Source organism: Podarcis vaucheri (assembly GCF_965113315.1).
Source record: "Podarcis vaucheri genome assembly, chromosome: 2".
In the NCBI taxonomy this organism is placed as follows: Eukaryota; Metazoa; Chordata; class Lepidosauria; order Squamata; family Lacertidae; genus Podarcis; species Podarcis vaucheri.
This window is the reverse complement of record NC_138760.1, coordinates 123,169,960-123,193,847: the sequence shown is the minus strand read 5'-3', so window position 1 is coordinate 123,193,847 and position 23,888 is coordinate 123,169,960. Positions and strand designations below refer to the sequence as shown.

At 48.9% G+C, this 23,888-nt stretch overlaps 1 protein-coding gene and 1 long non-coding RNA gene across 3 annotated transcripts in view; both read right to left on the bottom strand.

Annotated features, from left to right (window-relative positions):
- LOC309525555 overlaps positions 1-19,094 on the bottom strand; it is an 88,428-nt gene extending 69,334 nt beyond the window's left edge. Inside the window, exons 1-2 of the long non-coding RNA XR_014216414.1 lie at positions 18,429-19,094; positions 15,650-15,720 (exon numbers count right to left, since the gene is read on the bottom strand). This is a non-coding gene — a long non-coding RNA (uncharacterized lncRNA). The remainder of the gene's footprint in view (positions 1-15,649; positions 15,721-18,428) is intronic.
- LOC309524987 (uncharacterized protein) lies at positions 50-5,137 on the bottom strand. Of its 2 annotated transcripts, XM_082210277.1 has the most exons (3): positions 4,996-5,137; positions 3,831-4,085; positions 50-3,487 (listed from the first exon to the last, which is right to left on the bottom strand). In XM_082210277.1, the coding sequence occupies exon 3, from the start codon at positions 3,380-3,382 to the stop codon at positions 2,021-2,023; it is 1,362 nt and encodes a 453-aa protein (XP_082066403.1). In that variant the 5' UTR covers positions 3,383-3,487; positions 3,831-4,085; positions 4,996-5,137; the 3' UTR covers positions 50-2,020. The 2 variants fall into 2 exon arrangements, with proteins under 2 accessions (XP_082066403.1, XP_082066402.1); XM_082210276.1 differs by lacking the exon at positions 3,831-4,085.
- Positions 19,095-23,888: the final 4,794 nt, after the last annotated feature.

Genomic DNA, 23,888 nt, shown 5'->3' with positions numbered 1-23,888 from the left:
GCACGGGGCAGTGGTCAGCCGTACATGAGACAGTGCATGGAGCAACAGGTATTTTGTAATGTAGAATTTAATGAGAAAAACAAAGGTTTTAACATCCAACCTACAGTTCAATTCATATAAATCTACTAAATTTTAAGTTGTGAGATGATGCATTTACATTTCTAGCCCAACTTGCCTGCTCTAGACTGGCAATTGAACTCTCTCTCTGTAAAACAAGTTCCTCAGCCTGACTCCTTCCAGATGTTTTGGGCTCCCAAGTCTCATCACCTTCCCTGTCCACTCAGCATTGCCACAGATGATCAGGGGAGCTGGGGTCTAGCAACATCTGGCAGACTGCTGGTTCCACATCCCGGTCTAAGCTGTGCCATTCCGTTACAACACACCAGATTTATTTATTTCTCACTTAGTAGCTATGCACTTTGAACAAAAAGACCAGAAAAATACTGTGTTTCCTGTTAGCAACGTTTTTTAAAAGGCAGCATCAAATTATTATAAATGAGAACAGAATATGTATTTCAGATCCCTGCCACCATTGTGTTTCTGCATGCTCGTACCCATGGCACGCCAGATGTTTCCAACATGGTCTTAAAACAGGAGGGGGAACCCCAGGCCTGTGGGGTCAAATGTACTCTACTGTACAAAGGTAAGCGTCCCATCTCTTGTCCCATCACACTTCTGCCTATGGCCTGTGGTGGCTGGCGATGCCAATTTAAGGGCAACTGAGAAGTTGCTCTAAATGGCAACAGAAGTTCCCCCCTTGCCCTCCTCTTCATGCTGCATAGCCATGCTGGCCTAAGACTGACGGGAGCTGTGATCCAAAACATCTGGAGGGCACCAGCTTGGGGAAGGCTGCTCTAATGGGATGTGTTGTGGCATTACAGCGAGATCGGACAATACCTCTCCCTGATCTTGCCCACATGTGTAGCTGGCAGCGCATCATCTCTTCCTGCCCATTTGGGTAGCTGCTGACCTCTGAAACTATCCGTGTGGTGGTGTGGCATAAGACTGTAAGAAGAGCCCAGCATCCTGCTCACAGTGGCCAACCATTTGCCCCAATGGAAAGCCCAAAATAGGACCCGAGAACAAGAGCCCTTTCCTCTTCTGTGGTTTCCAGCAACTGGTATTCAGAGGCATGCGCTGCCTCTGACAGTTAAGGTAAAAGGTAACATTGGAATATCCAGGGTGCGCAGGTTCAGATGACATACAGGGGAACCTCGGGTAACATAAACTTTGGGTTGCGAAAGCGGAAAACCTGGAAGTGTTTCGCAGCTCGCACACACGCAGAAGCGGTCTACCGCCACGTGCGCATGCGCAGAAGCGGTCTCTCCGATTGTGAAAACTTCGGGATACGGCCGGACCTCCGGAACGGATCCCGTTCGCAACTGGAGGTACCACTGTATTTCAGATTTTAAAAACCCTAGCACCACCTCCTGATTAATTTTGCCCCAGTGTCGAATAGGTCTTCTAAATGTTTTGCCGAAATCTGCTTCCCTGCACTTTCCACCCAAATCTTGCCCTCTGGAGCCACAGAAAACAAGCCTGTTCCATATTCTGTGTGGTTATTTGAAGACTGGTATAATATCTCTCTTCCAGGCTAAGCACACCCGGATGTTTCAGCTATTCCTGAAGGTGTCCTGATTTTCAGACCCCTTGCCAGACCCCTCCTCTAGAGACATCCCACTTGGAAATACACAGTATTTCCAATGCAGTCTGAAATTCCTGCATTGCATGGGACTGAACTAGATGACCCTCAGGGTCCCTTTGCCCTCTACAATTCTATGGCCAATGTAGGTCAGAAATGGACCACACTCTATCTGGGTACTGACCACAGAAATTCAACACAAGTATACATCCATATTTTAATATATGGTCCCATGTGGACGTCTGGTGATGCCGGAGGTGGGGAAGAAATGCTGAGTCAGTGAGAAAGCACCAAGTCTGCAGTCTCCCCCCTACCCTGCATTTGTAGGTCAGACCAAGGAGAGGCTTTGTCCAGTCAGGCCCAGTGAATTATACTGTGCTACGAAAGCACCGAGTTGCACCTGAAGCGTTGCCCACCATCTTTACAATCATAAGCTTTCTCTTCTGTATGGGTTCTCTTGTGCTTAATAAGCGACTTTTTATCAATGAAGCTTTTATCACAGTCAGAACACCGGTATGGCTTCTCCCCTGTATGGATTCTCATATGTGAAACAAGGTTTCCTTTCTGACGGAAGCTTCTCCCGCATCCTGAGCATTTATACGGCTTCTCTCCTGTATGAACCCTTTTGTGATTCACAAGCAGGGAGCTAGTGTTGAAGCTTTTCCCACACTCAGGACATTCGTAGGGCTTCTCCCCTGTATGGATTCTCACATGTTTAGTAAGAGATGATTTAACCCGGAAGCCTTTCCCACACACAGTACACTGATAGGGCTTCTCTCCTGTGTGGGTTCTCTTGTGTGTGATAAGGTTTGATTTTGAATTGAAGCTTTGCCCACAGTCTGAGCACATGTAGGGTTTCTCCCCTGTGTGTAGCCTTTTATGCTCTATAAACTGAAAGCTGGTGCTAAAGCTTTTCCCACAATCTCTGCATTCATAGGGCTTTTCCCCTGTGTGGATTCTCACATGTGAAACAAGGTTTCCCTTGTTGACAAAGCTTTTTTCACAGATGGAGCATTTGTAAGGTTTCTCCCCTGTGTGAGTTCTCACATGCATCATCAGCGAAGTGCAATGAGAGAAGCATTTGCCGCAATGGGAACATTTATACGGCTTCTCCCCTGTGTGGATCCTCATGTGGGAAACGAGATTTCCTTTCTGGCTGAAGCTCTTCCCACAATCTGAGCACTGATAGGGTTTCTCTCCAGTGTGGGTCCTCTCGTGCGTGACAAGATGTGATTTCTTACCAAAGCTTTGCCCGCATTCAGAGCACTCGTAGGGGTTCTCTGCTGTGTGGGTTCTCTTGTGTGCAGTAAGGTTTGATTTCAGATGGAAGCACTGACCGCAGTCTGAACACATATATGGTTTCTCCTCTGTGTGTACTCTTATATGATCAATAAACCCATAGCTCGTGCTAAAGCTTTTCCCACAATCTGTGCATTCGTATGGTTTATCTCCTGTGTGGATTCTCTCATGTGTATCCAAGTGGGTTCTGTCATGGAAAGTTTCCCAGCATGATGAGCATTTATATTGATGTCCCCCTGTCTCCACACTCTCATCCTCAAGAAACTCAAAACTCTGATGGAGGCTTTTTCCACAGTCTGTGCCCATATTTCCCCCTTTACTTATGAGGATTCCTTCTTGTAATGTACTTTCATTTAAACTACTATCTCCATCTTCACAAAGGAAAGCTCCTTCTGTTGCCTTTTCAGGTTGTCCTCCTTGTCCCTGTTGACTTCCCGGCATCTCTTCAACCCCAGAACTTTTGCCGCTTTTGGATGATAATAGGATGGGGAAGGTCACACCTTTCTAGCGAAAGATCTTCCTTCTGCTTGTCTAAGTCATCACCTTCTGGAACAAAACAGAAAACACGGGACGATGCTTTACATTTAGATGTTTCCAATGATCATATATTGATCTAACAAAGGTGATATAAACAAAACTTTGGGCAGCCTCTTTACTCCTCTGTTTGCAGGAACCAGCAAATAAGTCAGGATTTCTTTAACTCACTATAGTTTCCATTTCCACTGAAACCAGGAAGCCATAATTAACAGCTTCACAACAAACCAAGATATTTAGCCAGCTTCAAACAATGGGTTTATACCCTGGCTTGTTCTGAAACAGTTAACCACAGTTTCCTGGTTTGGACTAAACTGGAATAGCTATTGAGTTGAAGAGTTCCTGGTTTGTATACCTCTGTTTTTCTTTTGGAGTGCAATATCTGGAATTGGATGATTCCTCCCCAGAGTTGTTGCTAAGAAAAATGACAAAAAACACACCACAGATGCATTTGTATCAGTTGTTTCTTTGTGGTGTTTCCTTACCTCCATGTTATCGCCCCACCCTTGTTTTTTTTTGCTCTCTTTATGTTATTATTTTATTTCAAGTATTCCTTTGCTGCTTTTCAGGACAAGCCATCCGAAGGCAGCGTGCACACGTGATTCAAAACCTAAAACAGAACTGAAATAATTAACTTTGCCATGACAAAACAAAAAAGCCACAGTCTAATGGTTTGAAAAGACAAATTCACAGTGGGTAAGGCTGTCAGGGGCTGCTAGCCATGATCTCACATGGTAAGCTGCCTTATACTGAGTCAGGTCCATTCAGCTCACTATTGTCAACACTGACAGGCAGCAGCTTCCAGGTGTACCAGCCTGAATAAAATATTTGGGGACGACGACAGGTAAGCCCCACCACACATAACTGATTACAGTGGTACCTCGGGTTAAGTACTTAATTCGTTCTGGAGGTCCGTTCTTAACCGGAAACTGTTCTTAACCTGAAGCACCACTTTAGCTAATGGGGCCTCCAGCTGCCGCTGCGCCACTGCTGCACGATTTCTGTTCTCATCCTGAAGCAAAGTTCTTAACCCGAGGTAATATTTCTGGCTTAGCGGAGTCTGTAACCTGAAGCGTATGTAACCTGAGGTACCACTGTACATGGCACACACACACCGTTTGAATGACAATGCCCATCAATTTTGGGAGGGGGCCCTCAAATATTTTATGGGGAGGCTGAAGGGACATCGGTCCCCAGGAGTTGGCTCCTAGAGCAGCTTTGCAGTTTCAGACAGGTGTGTTTCCCAGTCCCAGGGATTTGGACCTGGGACCTTCTGCATGCAAAGCTCTAACCACTGGGCTGCAGCCCCTCCCCAAGAAAACAAATACCTGCCTGGAAGCTCCCACAGAAGCTCCCTTCCAGCCCCCGGCTCCTCAGCAATCTGATAGCCTGCGAGGCTCCACAGGGCTCTTTGTCTGCATTTGGCTGCTGCAGAAATGGGCTCCTCTGTCCCCCCCCGCCGCCGCCCAGCACCTGTTTCCTCCTAGGCTTTCTGTCTCTCCTTCCTTGCTTTAGCTCACCTGCTCCACACGGTCTTTTGTCTTTGCATTGCACCCACAGCTAGGAATGCAACCGGCAGCAGAGGCTCCAGACCTAAAGGCTATTTCACAGTGCGAGGGAGAGAAGCGGGAGGCGGAAGAGGAAGATGCCCTGCGCTGTTTACTTATTTTCCCCAGCCTCTCTAGGATCCGCAACTCTGTGATGTTAACTCCTAGTCGTTTGGAAGAAAGTAAAAGGTAAAGCGACCCCTGACCATTAGGTCTAGTCGTGACCGACTCTGGGGTTGCGGCGCTCATCTTGCTTTATTGGCCGAGGGAGCCGGCATACAGCTTCCGGGTCATGTAGCCAGCATGACTAAGCTGCTTCTGGCGAATCAGGGCAGCGCACGGAAATGCCATTTACCTTCCCGCCAGAGTGGTACCTATTTATCTACTTGCACTTTGACGTGTTTTCGAACTGCTAGGTTGGCAGGAGCAGGGACCGAGCAACGGGAGCTCACTCTGTCGCGGGGATTTGAACCGCCGAACTTCTGATTGGCAAGTCCTAGGCTCTGTGGTATAACCCGCAGCACCACCAGCAAAATAATCTCCAGGGCTTGAGGGAACCCATGGAGCTGCTACCTGTTTGCCTGAAAGGATTTATGCCAAGGAAGGGACCGCTCATTTGTGCCACCAATGTAGAAAGAAGCCTCATCATGCAACAGTGCCAATCCTGTGTATGGCGTTCATTCAACATTGCCAGTGCTGTGAGTGACCTGGGTGCGAATCCAGACCGGCATTTTCTCTGCTGACATGCAAAGAAGGCACAGGCAGCCAAAAGCTTGCAAGCGTCCTGTGAGGGTGGGATTCAAACCCACAGCACAGTGCGCAACAGATTAGCAGTCCACGGCCTTCACCACTTGTCCATGTCATCCGGAACATGTTATCTGCAGCTGGGTGGCCTTGCATCTTTCCAGCTAAAGCCCAGATGTGCTAAAAATTGCATCACAGAGATCTCCACCCCTCTTGGCCTGAGGTTTTACTCAGCTAAGAGAAAAACAGTTATACAAGCCATTTCAGGTTTCCTTTTACCAAACTGGAAGGGGAGCATGCTGGGCCCATTACCCAGAGGTTGATAGAAGAAAAATATCACCTGCTATTCTGCTGCTGCTTTTTGCTTCTGCACTGGACACAACATGCAAAAGGCTAGAGGTCCCTGCACATTTTGGTCAGGGTGCTGAAAATCTCCTCTGGGCCATCCAATCACACAGGAGGTTTTTCTTCGGCAGACATTCTGCCCAGGAAGGAGAAGGTCCTCATCGTCTGCACCAGTGGTGTAGAGGCATCATACGAGGTTCCCAATCTTGTGACCCGGGTTCGAGTCCCGGCTGGTGCATACCTTCCTGGTTTGTTTGTTTTTTTCCTTTCAGAGAGTTGAAGACAGTTTCAGCCTGCCAGCTAGAAGTTTATACCTTAAGACAGGGTTTCCCAAACCAGTGGTCCACAAGCTTCATTCAGGTGTTCTGCAGAGTGCTGTAAGGTTACAACTAAAAATCATTTAGCACAGTGCATTACAGCTGCTACAACAGGCAGGAAACGTATTAAGTGGTCCACCAAGACCCTCAGCAATTGTCAAGTGGTCCTTGGGGGGGGAATATTTGGGGACCACTGCTCTGGGACGTCCAGCCAGTGGGGAAAAGGACTAGCAAAGATAGTAACTGAACTGATTTAGCCACCTCATCATGGGCATAATGCCCGCAGCCGTCCCTGGGTGGGCTCGAACCACCAACCTTCTGGTTAACAGCCAGACGCGCTAACCGATTGCGCCACAGAGACCTGGAGAAAGGTGCCCCTCAATCTCTTATTATGCTTCCTTTGATGCCATGCAAAAGAAAGAGGTCCAATTTTATGCTCTGCAAATAACTGCTGTGGGCCAGGCAAGCCCACAGGAGGTTTTCCTTTGGCAGGATCACTTGCCTGGAAGGAAAGACTGGCATCAGCTGCACCAGTACTGTAGACCAGAGGCAACATGTGAGGTTCCCGATCTTTTGACCTGGGTCCGATTAATGGGAAAAAGGGATGATGTGATAGAATCCAAACCCACATGTGCAGAGGACAACAGATGTCTCATCCTGGACAAAGTGCCTGCAACCGTCCCTGGGTGGGCTTGAACCACCAACCTTCTGGTTAACAGCCAGACGCGCTAACCCATTGCGCCACAGAGACCTGGGCAGGGCTGCCCCTCAGTCTCTTTTATCCTGCGGTTTTGTTGCCAGAACTGGATAGATGACAAACGAACTGATGATGCGCACTAGGTTCTTCCTTACTCCATCCAGCAGAGTGGCGCAGCGGAAGCGTGCTGGGCCCATAACCCAGAGGTCGATGGATCGAAACCATCCTCTGCTAGGTAATTTTACTTTTGCCTTGGCAAAATGTGGGTGTGAGTGGAAATTATTTCTCTGCAGCTACTAAGTAGGAAGCTAGGAAGCTGCTGTGCCGCCCTCCTCTGGCAACAAGCCTGGGAAAAGGAATATTGTTGAAAAGAAGAGAGAGATGACATGCTAATATTGCTGTGCTGTAAGATGTTAGCAGGATCCAAAGACACACACCTCCATTGTCTCCTGAAATAGGTGGATGTCAACCATCTGCAATAGCCCAGGTGGGAAAGTCTGTATCTTCCGTTTGTAGAATAAAAATAGCCACGGCAACTGGAGACAGTGAATGCTGGCATGATACTGCCTCATTACAGGTTGGAGAATCCAAATAAAGTCATTCCCAGACTGGATACCTAGCTGCAATGATCCACAGCCAGCCACTTTCTCCCAACCAGCCAGCAGAGTGGCGCAGCGGGAGCGTGCTGGGCCCATAACCCAGAGGTCGATGGATCGAAACCATCCTCTGCTAGATGGCAGTGACTGCCTTTTGCTTTTTCCTTGGACAACCCACAAAAGAAAAGGGGGAAAGGATTCCTAGTCTTCTGCTGAGTAGGACAGCACAACAACTCCCTCCTCTGGCAAAAGGCCTGGGAGAAAGGATCCTACCGCCACTTTCCATGTTTCTTATTCTCTTCCAGCAAGAAAGCAGTTTTTCCTTCTCCTTACCTTGGCAGGGGGTTCGAGGCGGATCATCTTGGTTGGCTGCTGAGAAAAAGCTGTGTGCCTATCTAGTTTATCCTTTGAATCAGAATGTGAAACTTGGAAGGGGTCCTGGAGGTCCTCTAGTCCAGCCTGATGCTGAATGCCAGACTGACAGTGCAGGGTGCAATAATAGCATGGATGCTGGAAACTGGAGACAGAGGCATATATTGCTCAGCGCTGGACATAGAACTGTGGCTTGGGGCTTCTACTGCAGACTGAATGCTGCAAACCCCTAAATCTGGTGCTCAGATTGTATATAGCAGGCATGTCCAAGAGGCACATCTAGCGGTAGATCACTGGACGTCTGTGGTAGATCACTGGCCCCTGAATTCCCCAAAACAGGGTTTTCCTTCCTAAAAAAGGTCAACAACTTTGACCTGAACACCAAAAAAGGAGGTAGATCACTGCCAGTTTTTAACTCTGTGAGTAGATCGCAGTCTCTTGGGAGTTGGCCACCCTTGGTATATAGCTTCAATTAAAGCCATATATCCTAAAGACTCCACAGTCTCCACTGAGCTTTGTTCAAAAGAAACTGAACCCTGGGTAAAACACTGCAACCCCTGGAATTTCTTGCCACTTGGAGACCGGGGTGTGTGCAACACTATCAAAGCATAGCAAGCACCTTACTAGCAGGTTGGAACAAAGCAATAGCAGCACGCCATCTTCCTTCGAGGCGATTCCTTCTGCCAGGCCTTTTGCCAGAGGAAGGAGTTGCTGTGCTGTCCTACTCAAAAAGGGATCCCTTTTTCCCTTTTATTTTGTGGGTTGTCCAAGGAAAAAGCAAAAGGCAGTCACTGCCAACTAGCAGAGGATGGTTTCGATCCATCGACCTCTGGGTTATGGGCCCAGCACGCTTCCGCTGCGCCACTCTGCTGCCTGCTTGGGAGAAAGTGGCTGGCTGTGGATCACTGCATTGTTTGTCAGCCATCCATCCCTTTCTGGGAATGTTCAGGCCAAAAGAGGCTGAGGGGCAGAGTCTCTGTGGTACGATAGGTCTGTGCATCTGGATGTTACTTTGGAAGGTGGCTGTGGGCACCGCATCCCTCATAAAGCAGATGACTGGTGAAACGGGTGAACTGCTAATCCATTGCACTCTGCACATGTGGGTTTGAATCCCGCCCTCCTCAGCTGTTTGCAGACTTTTGCCTGCCTGCTCTGTTTTTGCTTGTTGACTGAGCAAAAGGCAGAGGAAGAGCTGCTGGGCAGGACTGTGATGTCATCCCTTTTAGATCATAGGACTGATGACAGGAATGGTCTCATTACCGAAATGGGCTTGAGTCTTGACTGGTGCCTTCCATCCTCTGCCTTTAAATTTTTTTTTTAAAAAAATTATATACCACCCTATACCCAGGGGTTTCATTTTTTTAAATAAATATTTTATTAAATTTTCTCAGTAAAAAAAAGTTCAAAGAAAAAATACAAGAACAGAAGAAAAAAAAAGAAAATACAAAAACAGAAAAATACAAAGTCAAAATACAAAATACAAACATTAAAACACAAAAAAGTGAAAAAGTGAAAAACACATAAAAAGGAAAAAAAGAACAAAACTCTCTCTTTTACAACTCCTCTTTAGTTAACCTATTTTCCTGACTTCCTCACGCCTCCCTTTTCTGTATCCCTTTTTTTATAGTTGGTTCAGCAAATTCATAATCAGTTCTCAACCTGAAGCACCACTTTAGCTAACATTGTAAATTTTTTGAATGCTGATAACGTTGAAATGAACTTAAGGGGTTCTAGCAACAAGGTAAAATGTAAGATGGGATTGATATTAGATAAACTATACCCAGGGGTTTCACAGAAAAGATCAACATAAAAACCACAATATATAAAAGCAACATAAAAACAACAACCCAATAACACCCCCTCCAATCCAAAATACACGTTTTTAAAAGGGCATAGGATGTCATTCGGATCAACCAAAGGCCTGGTTAAAAAGGAGTGTTTTATAATGAAGGCACCAGGCGAACTTCCCTGGGGAGAGCATTCCATAGACAGGGAGCCACTGCAGAGAAGGCCCCGTTCCCGTGTTGCCACCCTCCAGACCTCTCAAGGCACACAAAAGAGGGCCTCAGAAGATGATCTCAGGATCCACACAGGAGCCATTTCAAAGCGGCGGATCAGCACTCCCCAACAAAAGGGCTGCTTAGATATTGTACTCCTAAGGGGCTACGGGGGGTGGGCTTGAACCCCCATGTGTGCAGAGGACAACAGATTCACTACTCAGCCACCTCATTGCAGGTAGAAGGCCAGCAGCCGTCCTTGGGTGGGCTTGAACCACCAACCTTCTGGTTAACAGCCAGACATGCTAACTGATTGCGCCACAGAGACCTGGGCAGAGCTGTTTATTGGCCTCTTGTTATGCTCGGTTGCTTGGGAAGTTCGTTTTTTATCAAACCTGTGCTGTGGTGCCATCAGAGATATGCAAGGTGATCTCTGTCCTTCCATTCTTTCAAGCGATGACCACTGTATCCAACTGCCAATATATGGCTCTCTGCTTGTCAGATGTCCTATTGACTGGCAGGTTTCCCTCAACTCTGTCCATTGCACTTTCCAGCCAAAGGAATGCACATGGTAGATAGTTAACTCTTATTTGTCAAAGCTGACACTTGACACTCTTTTCTACAACTCTGAATACCCAGGCACACCAGTCTAGAGTCTAGGTCAGGGGTCTGCAACCCGCGGCTCCAGAGCCACATGTGGCTCTTTTACACCTTTGTCGCGGCTCCGGGGCGGATACTAGCGAGGGGAGGAGGCGCATTGTGTGCCCCGACACTCCCCACTGTGGCGGGCGCTGTACTGGCTGTGATGTTGCATGGGGGCGGTGCGTGCGTTAGTCAGACCCCTGGTCTAGGTCTGCAACCTATTCCCCGGAGCAGCTGCAGCAACAGGGGACCACTCCATGAATTTATGCATCTTCCCCCAATGGGCTGCACACACGCAGCCGGAGACTGTGCCTGCGTGGAAACTGCCTCTGCTCATCCCTCTTCAATCCCCTCCTGGTTCTGGGAGACAGTTGTGCAGGAGAGGGTGGGAAAACAAATGGCCTTTAACTTTCCTGGTTTACTCTTCTTCCCCTTCTACTGACTGAGCCTGTGCCCCATATCTGACATTTCCCCTGCCTCCAACTCTTACCTCCAGGCTGGCACAGTTCCCACAAATCACTGGCCCCTTCCTACAAGTGAGACTGCAGCCCTCCTCCCCCGTCTCAGACTTGCCTGTATCCTGCCAGTCCATGCCCTTCCCTGCCAAGTGTTTCAACTCCATTGAGGAAACCCTGCTACTTGGCATGATGTCCAAAGGGCAAAGAGCCATCTATTAGCCGTTTGATACAGTGCTCGTAGTTGGAAAGTAAGGAGGGAAAGAAAACAGACTGCGTATCCCTGGTGGTCTAGTGGTTAGGATTTGGCGCTCTCACCGCCAAGGCCCGGGTTCGATTCCCGGTCAGGGAATTCTTTTGCCATATGGCAGGAGGGCCATTCCAGCCAAATCTTTGTTATGTCAACAGTACTGAACCTTTTCCAGGAACTCATGCCCTGGCCAAGACCTAATGCCAAAGGAGGAAGAGTACCCTACTCGGGAGCAAGAAAATACCCTTCTCCTCAAATTTGGGCGTTGTCCAAGTCAAAGACAAAAGGCAGCCCTTGCCACCTAGCAGAGGATGGTTTCGATCCATCGACCTCTGGGTTATGGGCCCAGCACGCTCCCGCTGCGCCACTCTGCTGGATGGGGCATGAATGTGTGTTTGTCAGGGACCAGGAGTCGATTCTTTTTCATCAAGTGAGGCGAGGAATCTGAACTCAAAGGGCTGGCAGGGACAGCCCCAGAGGTGCTGCAGCCAGAAGGAGTTGTGGGGCCAGTGCTCCACCACATCCATCTGGAGCATGTGGCATTGTCATTCTCTGAGCGCCAAGAACTCCAAGCCAAAAGGATTTCTCTTGGCCAGGGGCAGGAACAAGGGCCACAGCTAAGGCAGAGTTTCTGTAGTGTAGTGGTTATCACGTTCGCCTCACACGCGAAAGGTCCCTGGTTCAAAACCAGGCAGAAACATGGTGCTCTACTTTTAATATTTTTTTGAGTAAAATATAGAAGAAATAACATCTAAAGCAAACATTGTGAACCACCCCAAACAAAACAGACTGGATAGCTACTCACAACTTGAGCATTACAATGGAAGCCAGAGATTTGAAAATCGTTTTAAAGTCTCGCAAGAAAAATCAATACGAAATTACACACCTCATATGTTGTTTGCCGATAATGCTTGGGTACATTTTTGCTTGGGTAGATCTGGCCACAGATATTTTTTTAGGGTCAGGTAGAATATGACCCAGTTGTGGGACCACATAACTTATGACAGAGCACCATGTACCATCAAATGTACTTTTCAGTTTGACTTCCCTCAAACGTCCGTTCTACCCTTTAACTTCTCCAACTCAAGACTCCCCCACAAAAAACTTTGTTCCACCAGCCTTGACAGCGCTCATTGCTTGGAAGAACAGAGGGACAGAGATCACCTTGCACATCCCTGGTGGTCTAGTGGTCAGGATTCGGCGCTCTCACCGCCGTGGCCCAGGTTTGATTCCCGGCCAGGGAATTCTTTTGAAAGATGGAAAGAGGGTGATTCCAGATGAACGTCTGTTATACCACCAGTGCTGAACGCCTTCCAGGAACTCAGACCCTGAAGCCTCATTTATTTTGGTCCCGCAGTTGTGGTGCCAGTCATGGGCAACCTTGGAAGATGGTGGATTCTCCTTCATTGCAGGTTTTTTGAAGTGAGGGGATCCTTGGGTTTCCTTCCAACTCTACAATTCTGTGTTTCTATGGACATTCATTTGATTTGTTTGTGGAGAGCTTAGACAGCATTGCTTCAAGCAAATTGTAATTCTACACTTCTCAGGGCATTTCCCTCTTGCTGTCTTTATTTGCAAAAAAAAAAAAAAAAATCCATCTTAGGGGAAGGGTCTTTTTGTGCAATAGACCCATTTCAACTACAATTGCTCACCCTGAATTTGGTATCCTGGCAAATTGGCCCTTCCTATAGCCAAGAGAAGGTGCAATCCTCCTCTTTTTTTGCCCAAGAAGAGCCAAATGTGGGGGATGCCATCCAGGCCTGACAATTTATCAGTGGTTATTTTGTCTGCTAGACCCAGAACATCATTCTTCCTGGAACTGGTTCCTCCTTGAACTTGAACTAGTTCCTTTTCAAAATGAACTTTCCCAGCACCGAGCATAACAGGAGGCAGAGAAACAGCTCTGCCCAGGTCTCTGTGGCGCAATCGGTTAGCGCGTCTGGCTGTTAACCAGAAGGTTGGTGGTTCGAGCCCACCCAGGGACGGCTGCTGGAAATCTGCCTGCAATGAGGAGCCTGAGTGGTGAATTGCTAATCTGTTGTGTTCTGCCCACATGGGGGTTCAAGCCCCCACTCTCAGTAGCCCTTTTCCCTAGGAGTTCAGCACATTATCCAAGCAGCCAAAAATAGTCACTATGACTGTGAATATAGTGAGTGCTTTAAAATAAGAAAGAGGAACTTGGGGTAGTTTTTTCCCCTCCCAGAACACTTTATCTCCTTATTTCACCCTTTGGCAATAAGCACCCAGTGCTGCTTTTCCTCCTCATCATAACTGCAGAATAAACAAACGTGTGACTCTTACCGCTTTATTGCTGGCCAGGTGGAGAACACTGCTGAAACTGAATAGCACAGCAAAGGAATGTTCAAAGGGTGGCGTCTAACTCTAGCCCATAATATTTAACTCCTCAAGGCTTGCTTGTTGAGTACCCTGCTCCCACTCTACTTGTGGAGTTGTTGAAGGGGACGCCAGTTCTGCCTCTGACCCTTTGAGCGGCAGGACAGTTCCTCCTCCCCTTTCTCCATGGAAACTGGGAAATTGGTATAAGGACACATGCACATCCCATCCCAGTAGTGTTCCAGTAATAAAATCTCAGACCAAGGATTCTACCGCCCAGGTCTCTGTGGCGCAATGGGTTAGCGAGTCTGGCTGTTAACCAGAAGGATGGTGGTTCGAGCCCACCCAGGGACGGCTGCGGGCAGGATTTCTGGACGAGGTGGCCGAGTGGTGAAGGCGATGGACTGCTAATCCATTGTGCTCTGCACGCGTGGGTTCGAATCCCACCCTCGTCGGCCCCTTTTTTGGATCCTCTTCTTTGGCGATTGCTCGTAGCTGAGTAGGATTGTCTTCCATGAATATGGTCCTGTGGACTGTGGAGGCCAATTCTAGATCCACACGCCCTTCCACAGTGGGGACATAGGCTTCCCCATAGGAGTTGATCATGCTGAGGATTAGATGGGTTTTTGGAAGATGCCTGCCTGTGAATTTATGTGTGTAGATCAGGGCACGCAGACCAACACACAGTCTTTGCAGTTAGGCTCTATTTCAATGGCATGAGTATCACGTCGACCAGTAGATTCTTATCTGCTTCAGCCTTCATCTGTCTTCACAGCCGTTGTAACATACTGCTTGTTATCATCCGCCTGTTCTGCCATTGAGGACTTCTTGGATCATTCTTTGTCTAGCTCCTCCCCTTGGGCCTTACTACCTTTGGCGACCCTACTGGGAGTACAAGACTCCCGACGGCTTCACTCACAAGGGTCACGGGAATGTGAAAGCCCACTAACCATGACAAGGTGGTGATCCTGTGAGTGAGCCTTTTTTGGATATTCCTCTGTGGCATAAGCCTTTGTACTACCTTTGCCACTCTGTAGGGTCAGCTGTTGATTTGGCCTACAGAAGGAAAATCTGCCCCTTGACTAGGAGGCTGGCTGGCTAGTCAAGTGCTATTTCCTTGCAGTTGGTCCGTCACATGAAAAGAATAGAGAAGCAGAGATCACCATGCAAATCCCTGGTTAGGATTCACTGCAGCCTAGGTTCAGTTCCCAGCCAGGAAATTTTGCCAAATGGAAGGAGTGTTGCAGCTCCAGCTTCTGCCCTGTGGCCAGCATTGAATTATGTCAAAGAACAGAATGAAGCTGTTGCCAAGGCCTGGGCTCCGGGTTGCACTTGGGTCCCTAGGAGAGGGATTGCAGCAGAAATGGTTATAGCAACCTTCAAAAATAAAAATAAAAAAGATTGGTGCTCTAAGCACAAGCTTATGCTGCCTATTGGTTGATCCAGTACTGTGCGTTGGCAGGGGGGGGGAGATGTTATTTCTCCCTTAAAAGAAGTGTCTCCCCATCTCTTCTGCAACAGGATTCGTTCTCCTAAATCAAAGGAGGGAGGACCTGTAGCGTCCTACTCAGTAGCAGGAAAATCTCCTCCCTGCATTTTTGGGTTGTCCAAGTCAAAAGCAGAAAGTAGCTGCTGCTGCCTAGCAGACGATGGCTTTGATCCATCAACCTCTTGGTTATGGGCCCAGCACGCTTCCACGGCGCCACTTAGCTGGATGGGGTATTCCCCACCCCATCCATCTGGAGCATGTGGCACTGCCATTCTTTGAGTGCCAAGGACTCCAAGCCAAAAGGATCTTTCTTGGCCAGGGGGCAGGAACAAGGGCCTCAGCTAAGGCAGAGTTTCTGTAGTGTAGTGGTCATCACGTTCGCCTCACACCTGGTTCGAAACCAGGCAGAAACATGGTGCTCCTCTTCTTTTCTTTTCTTTTTAAATATGCCTACTGAATTCTTTTGTAAGGTGTAGAAATAAATAATATCTAAAACAATCAGGAACAGACATAGTGCACTACCCAAAACAAAACACAGACTGGATATCTACCCACTAACCCTGGCTTCCTCAACCTCAGCCCTCCAGATGTTTTGAGACTACAATTCCCAGCATCCCTGACCACTGGTCCTGCTAGCTAGGGATCATGGGAGTTGTAGGCCAAAAACATCTGGAGGGCCAAGGTTGAGGAAGCCTGCACTAACCCTAGGATTAATGTAGGGGGTCTGAGAGGCCCTCTTGACCTAAGTGCCACTATTATTTCTTCTCTCTCGGTCAGGACTCCGCTTGCAAACAGTGTGACCTACATAGCTGGCACCTTTACTTCCAAGAGAGATTTCACCTGGACAGACTTTGTGGCTGGAAAGTTCCTGTTACAGTGGCACCTCTGGGGGCGAACGGGATCCGTTCCAGAGGCCCATTCACAACATGAAAAGAGCGCAAACCGCAGTGGCGCATCTGCTCATGCGCAGGTTGCGATTCGCCGCTTCTGCGCATGTGTGTGACGTCATTTTGCATGTCTGCACATGCGCGAGCGGTGAAACCCAGAAGTAACCCTTTCTGGTACTTCCGGGTCGCCGCAGGACATATCCTGAAAGACTATAACATGAAGCGGATGTAACATGAGGTATGACTGTATTGTCTGAACGTAACAGTTCACAAGGGAGAGAGTTGAAACAGAACAACCACGTAGCCTGCTTTAAGAGGAATTGAGCCCTCAAGTCTCACTAGAAACAAACCACAAAAATCTTCCTTGGAAACCCTTGTTCACACTTGCTGCAAATTTGTAACCAAGTGACCCATGTTGAATGTTAGCCAACCGATCCTACAATCAGGTGCCAGCTAAGCAGGTCAAACTATTTGCAAGCAGGTGTAAACAGCAGGCAGCTCCTGCTTTAGGCTCAGGCCTCGTTCACCCCACAAAACATACAATGATAGCATTGCAGAGTTGGAAGGGACCCCAAGTTGGGAGTCAGGGGGCAGACTCCTTACAACTCTCAGCCCTGATAACAAACTGGGAGCTCCCAGAAGTCTTTGGAGGAAGCCACAACTGTTTAAAGTGGTACCATGGAACTTTCAATGAGTGTGGCCTTGGTTTCCCTTCCCCAGGGAAGAGGATGACCACATGCTGCTTTTCAGCTTCCTAATGCAGTGGGAACTCTTCACAGCAACTAAAGAAAACCTGCCATTTGGCAGGATGTCTGACTGGCAGAGAACCATTTCTTAGCAGCTTGATGCGGAGCTCGTCTCTCGAAGGAAGGGAAGGAGAGGGATCACCTTGTACTTCCCTGGTGGTCTAGTGGTCAGGATTCGGCGCTCTCACCGCCGCGGCCCGGGTTTGATTCCCAGTCAGGGAATTCTTTTGCAACATGGAAAGAGGATCGTTCCAGATGAACTTCAATTATACCACCAGCAATGCTGAACGCCTTCCAGGAACTCAGACCCTGAAGCCTCATTTATTTTGGTCCCGCAGTTGCAGTGCCAGTCATGGACAACCTTGGAAGGCGGTGGATTCTCCTTCGTTGCAGGTTTTTTGAAGCGAGGTTGGAGAGCCACCTATCAGGGGTTCTTTAGCTGCATTTCCTGCATTGAGGAGAGTTGAATGAGGGGATCCTTGGGTTTCCTTCCAACTCTACGATTCTGTGTAAACTACCTTGGAAGGTGGTGGACTCTCCTTCATTGAAGGTTGGACCTCCAGCTGTTTTGGGACTACAGTTCCCATCATCCCTGACCACTGGTCCTGTTTCCTAGGGATGATGGGAGTTGTAGTCCAAAAACAGCTGGAGGGCCAAGTTTGGCCACCACCAGACTAGGTGATCCTTGGGGATCCTTTACGATTCTATGTTTCTATGGACATTCATCTTGATTTGTTTGTGGAGAGCTTAGACAGCATTGCTTCAAGCAAATTGCAATTCTACACATCTCAGGGCATTTCCCTCCTGCTGTCTTTATTTGAAAAAAATCCGGCTTAGGAGAAGGAGCTTTTTGTGCAATAGACCCATTTCAACTACAATTGCTCACCCTGAATTTGGTATCCTGGCAAATTTGCCCTTCCTATAGCCAAGAGAAGGTGCAATCCTCCTCTTTTTTTGCTCAAGAAGAGCCAAATGTGGGGAATGCCATCCAGGCCTGACAATTTATCAGTGGTTATTTTGTCTGCTAGACCCAGAACATCATTCTTCCTGGAACTGGTTCCTCCTTGAACTTGAACTAGTTCCTTTTCAAAATGAACTTTCCCAGCACCGAGCATAACAGGAGGCAGAGAAACAGCTCTGCCCAGGTCTCTGTGGCGCAATCGGTAAGCGCGTCTGGCTGTTAACCAGAAGGTTGGTGGTTCGAGCCCACCCAGGGACGGCTGCTGGAAATCTGCCTGCAATGAGGAGCCTGAGTGGTGAATTGCTAATCTGTTGTGTTCTGCCCACATGGGGGTTCAAGCCCCCACTCTCAGTAGCCCTTTTCCCTAGGAGTTCAGCACATTATCCAAACAGCCAAAAAGAGTCACTATCACTGTGAATATAGTGATTGCTTTAAAATAAGAAAGAGGAACTTGGGGTAGTTTTTTCCCCTCCCAGATCACTTTATCTCCTTATTTCACCCTTTGGCAATAAGCACCCAGTGCTGCTTTTCCTCCTCATCATAACTGCAGAATAAATAAACGTGTGACTCTTACTGCTTTATTGCTGGCCAGGTGGAGAACACTGCTGAAACTGAAAAGCAGAGCAAAGGAACGTTCAAAAGGTGGCGTCTAACTCTAGCCCATAATATTTAACTCCTCAAGGCTTGCTTGTTGAGTACCCTGCTCCCACTCTACTTGTGGACTTGTTGAAGGGGACACCAGTTCGGCCACTGACCCTTTGAGCGGCAGGACAGTTCCTCCTCCCCTTTCTCCATGGGAACTGGGAAATTGGTATAAGGACACATGCACATCCCATCCTTAGTCTGTCAGGAGTGTTCCAGTAATAAGATCTCAGACCAAGGATTCTACCGCCCAGGTCTCTGTGGCGCAATGGGTTAGCGCGTCTGGCTGTTAACCAGAAGGATGGTGGTTCGAGCCCACCCAGGGACGGCTGCGGGCAGGATTCCTGGACGAGGTGGCCGAGTGGTGAAGGCGATGGACTGCTAATCCATTGTGCTCTGCACGCGTGGGTTCGAATCCCACCCTCGTCGGCCCCTTTTTTGGATCCTCTTCTTTGGCGATTGCTCGTAGCTGAGTAGGATTGTCTTCCATGAATATGGTCCTGTGGACTGTGGAGGCCAATTCTAGATCCACACGCCCTTCCACAGTGGGGACATAGGCTTCCCCATAGGAGTTGATCATACTGAGGATTAGATGGGTTTTTGGAAGATGCCTGCCTGTGAATTTATGTGTGTAGATCAGGGCACGCAGACCAACACACAGTCTTTGCAGTTAGGCTCTATTTCAATGGCACGAGTATCACGTCGACCAGTAGATTCTTATCTGCTTCAGCCTTCATCTGTCTTCACAGCCGTTGTAACATACCGCTTGTTATCATCCGCCTGTTCTGCCATTGAGGACTTCTTGGATCATTCTTTGTCTAGCTCCTCCCCTTGGGCCTTACTACCTTTGGCAACCCTACTGGGAGTACAAGACTCCCGACGGCTTCACTCACAAGGGTCATGGGAACGTGAAAGAACACTAACCATGACAAGGTGGTGATCCTGTGAGTGAGCCTTTTTTGGATATTCCTCTGTGGCATAAGCCTTTGTACTACCTTTGCCACTCTGTAGGGTCAGCTGTTGATTTGGCCTACAGAAGGAAAATCTGCCCCTTGACTAGGAGGCTGGCTGGCCAGCGGCGTAGCGTGAGTTGTCAGCACCCGGGGCAACGCAAGTAATTTGCGCGCCCTAACCCGGGGCAAGGCACGTAATTTGCGCCCCCCCTAACCTCTAACCTGCGAGTTGCCGCTGGCGCTGCTGCCCAAACGACGCCGCTTGCCCGGAGGAGGAGGGGGGCAGAGAGGCGAGGAAAATGCAACGACCCAGCAGCTGCAGCAGCAGCGGCGGAGGCAGGGCTGCCTGGCGCGTCCTCCGCGGCGAGCGCTGAGAGCCGCTGCCTGCCGGGCGCCTTCAGCCGGGCGCCGCGAGACATGCGGCTCTGCTACAGCCTGTGCCCGAGGCTCTTTGGCGACTCCGGAGGCAGCGAGCGCGCCCCCCCAGATGTTGCGCCCGGTGCGGCTGGCACCCCTGGCACCCCCCACGCTACGCCACTGTGGCTGGCTAGTCAAGTGCCATTTCCTTGCAGTTGGTCCATCACATGAAAAGAACAGAGAAGCAGAGATCACCATGCAAATCCCTGGTTAGGATTCACTGCGGCCTCGGTTCAGTTCCCAGCCAGGAAGTTTTGCCAAATGGAAGGAGTGTTGCCGCTCCAGCTTCTGCCCTATGGCCAGCATTGAATTATGTCAAAGAACAGAATGAAGCTGTTGCCAAGGCCTGGACTCCAGGTTGCACTTGGGTCCCTAGGAGAGGGATTGCGGCAGCAATGGTTATAGCAACCTTCAAAAATAAAAATAAAAAAGATTGGTGCTCTAAGCACACTAAGCACAAGCTTATTCTGCCTATTGGTTGATCCAGTACTGTGCGTTGGCGGGGGGGGGGGAGATGTTATTTCTCCCTTAAAAGAAGTGTCTCCCCATCTCTTCTGCAACAGGATTCGTTCTCCTAAATCAAAGGAGGGAGGGCCTGTAGCGTCCTCCTCAGTAGCAGGAAAATCTCCTCCCTGCATTTTTGGGTTGTCCAAGTCAAAAGCAGAAAGTAGCTGCTGCTGCCTAGCAGACGATGGCTTTGATCCATCAACCTCTTGGTTATGGGCCCAGCACGCTTTCATGGCGCCACTTAGCTGGAAGGGGTATTCCCCACTGTTGTGACGTGGGGTTTGTGATTTCAGCTCTCTTGATATAACATGCTGGAGACAGTTCTCTAGTAACACTTCTTTATTAAAGCAACAAGACTAAAGACTGGGGAGAGGAAAGCTACATTTATAGGGACAGGGAACTAGCAAGAAAGGATACATTTTGGAGGGAACAATATCAGGCAATCACAGTCCTGCCTTTTGGAGGGAACCAATAAGACAGAGGATCCAAATACAGCAGTTTAATGAACCAATAGTAGCTGTACCCTCTGGAACCAAAAGGCAGTTACTTTACCCTAATGCAAATACAGACAATAATAATACAGATATAAAATCCTTTGACTCAATACACAACAACCCTCCCCCCCTAGTGAGCACAGCAGACGTAATCTCTCAGGTACTGTGGGGTCCTACAACTTCTACTTGATCTCCTGACAACAGGTGTTGCAGGTTCTGGATTGGGTGTTACCTGTGGTAGAGGGGCTGCTCTAGGGGTTTCGTCAGGAACAGATGGAGTCCCAGACATCTCAGGGTCCCCTATCTGTACCTCGTCATCGTGAGGACTAGCAGACCCTGGTTCATTTGTTAAAGCCCCTGGTGACTGCACCTCTGGGCCATTTTCACTCTGGTCTTGCAGCTCTGCATCGTTAGCCAGGGATTGATTATCTGATTCCTCCCTGCTGAGCGCCCGGCACCTCAGCTGATCTATATGTCTCTTCCAAACTTGCCCATTTTCCAAGGTCACATAATAGGACACAGGTCCACTAGCCCGGGTGACCACACCAGCCACCCACCACGAACCTCGTGAATAGTTCCTCACCCAGACCAGATCTTCAGGGGCGAGATACCTTGTTGTGTCAGTCTCAGCCTGGGGGGTTGCTCTTGAATTACGGTGTGGCATTTTATCCGGGTGGACATAATCCAGCACCGTTACCAGTCTTCTACCCAAGAGCAGCTCAGCTGGCGACTTGCCCGTCACAGTACACGGCGTCGCATGCTGCAAAAATAACATTCGCGCGATGCGAGCTGACCAGTTACCCTCCATTAAGCGCGCAATGGATTCTTTGGCTGTTCTTACCATGCGCTCAGCCTGCCCATTGGAGGATGGGTGAAAGGGCGCGGATGTGACCCCTCTTATGAAGTTATCAGCCAAGAATGCCCTGAATTCTTGGGATACAAAAGCTGTCCCATTATCTGATACAATGGTCTCAGGTAACCCGTGGGTTGCAAACAACTGCCTCAACACCTTGATTACGGCAGCTGATGCCATGCTATGGACCATCACCACTTCTAACCATTTGGAATATGCATCGACGATAACCAAAAAGACCTTCCCCTGGAATGGCCCAGCAAAATCCAAGTGCAGCCGGCTCCAGGGAGATCTGGACTGCTCCCACCAGTGGACTGGTGCTCTGGCCACTTCTGGCCGCACCTCTTGGCATGCCTTGCATGTTCGTACCCATTGTTCTATGTTCTGGTCCATTCCAGGCCACCACACATAACATCGGGCCAGCGACTTCATCCTGACCATTCCCGGGTGTCCCATGTGAAGCGTCTCAAGAACCCTGTTTCTCAGTGGTGCTGGGATGATCACCCTATCTCCCCACAGGAGACAACCCTTATGCATGGACAACTCGTGCTGCCTAGTCGCATAAGGCCTGAATTTGCCTTCATGCAGACCACCTGGCCACCCCCTCCCCACCCAAGTGAGCACACGGGAGAGAACAGCATCTTTCCTCGTTTTCTCAGCTATATCAGTAGCCGTTACAGGAGCCCCCGGAAGTGTTTCCAGCATCATTATGTGCTCCGCTGGAGCAGGATCCTCAGTGCTCCCGCCAGGAAGGGGCAATCGACTCAGCGCATCAGCGTGGCACAACCGTTTCCCCGGCACATGGGTCAAGGTGTACTGGAACCCGTTCAGGAATATAGACCAACGTAACATTCTGGGGGAGAGAATTTGTGGCGTTTGTTTGTTCGGGTTGAACAACCCTAACAGTGGCTTGTGGTCCGTTTCAATGTAGAAATGGCGACCGTACACATAATCATGGAACTTTTTGATTCCTGCCACAATTGCAAGCGCCTCTTTGTCAATTTGAGCATAGTTGCGCTCGTGGGCGACAACGTACGGGAATAGAAAGAGATGGGCTTTTCCGACCCATCCGGTTCCCTATGACTTAGCACCGCCCCCAGGCCGTATTGAGAGGCATCACATGCCAGGACCAGAGGCTTTGACTCGTCATAATGAGCAAGGACGCTCCTGCTACTCAGCATTCCTCACAAGGAGTCAAAAGCCTTCTGCTGCCCGTGCCCCCATCGCCACACATTCTTTTTCTGCAACAGTCTGTGTAATGGTTCAGCTACCGAAGCTTTCTGGGGTAAGAACAAACGATAAAAGTTAATAAGTCCCAGGAATGACTGCAACTCCGTCTTGTTCTGTGGTCGTGGCGCCTCAATGATGGCCTTAATCTTAGCATCTGTGGGGTGGATGCCTGATGCATCAATTTTAAACCCCAAGAAATCCACGGTTGGCACCCCAAAACTGCATTTTTCCTTTTTCAGTTGCAACCCCACCTCCTTGAACTTGAGCAACACTGCACGAACACGCGCAACCAGTTCCTGTGGGTCTTTTCCAGCAATCAAGACGTCATCAAAAAATGGCAAGACCCCCGGCAGACCTCTTAACAGGCGTTCCATGAGCCCTTGAAAAATCCCTGGGGCCACACAAACTCCAAATTGTAATCTGTTAACTCTGAACGCCCCTTTATGTGTGACAATAGTCTGTGCTTCCGCTGATTGTGGGGTTACTGGCAGCTGTTGGTAAGCTTGTGCCAGGTCAATTTTGGCGAACACCTTGCCCCCAGCCAGTTTAGCCAACAGATGTGATACGACTGGAATGGGGTATGAGTTTCCCCTGAGTGCCTTATTGATAGTGCATTTGTAATCTGCACAGATCCTGACTTCCCCATTTGCTTTAAGGGGCGTGACGATTGGAGTCTCCCACTTAGCAGAGTCCATGGGTGAGAGAACTCCCTGCTTGACCAATTTATCCAGCTCTGCTTCGATATTGGGTTGCAGTGCAAATGGCACTCGCCTTGGTTTGAGTCGGATTGGGGCCACCCCAGGGTCCAACTCGAAGTCAACTGGGGGCCCTTTAGAACAACCCAGTTTTCCATTAAAGAGACCAGCAAATTCTTTGCATAATGCCTCGCTCATCTCAGGGCAGGTTTGGATTGAATTAAGCCCTGATATACTCAGTCC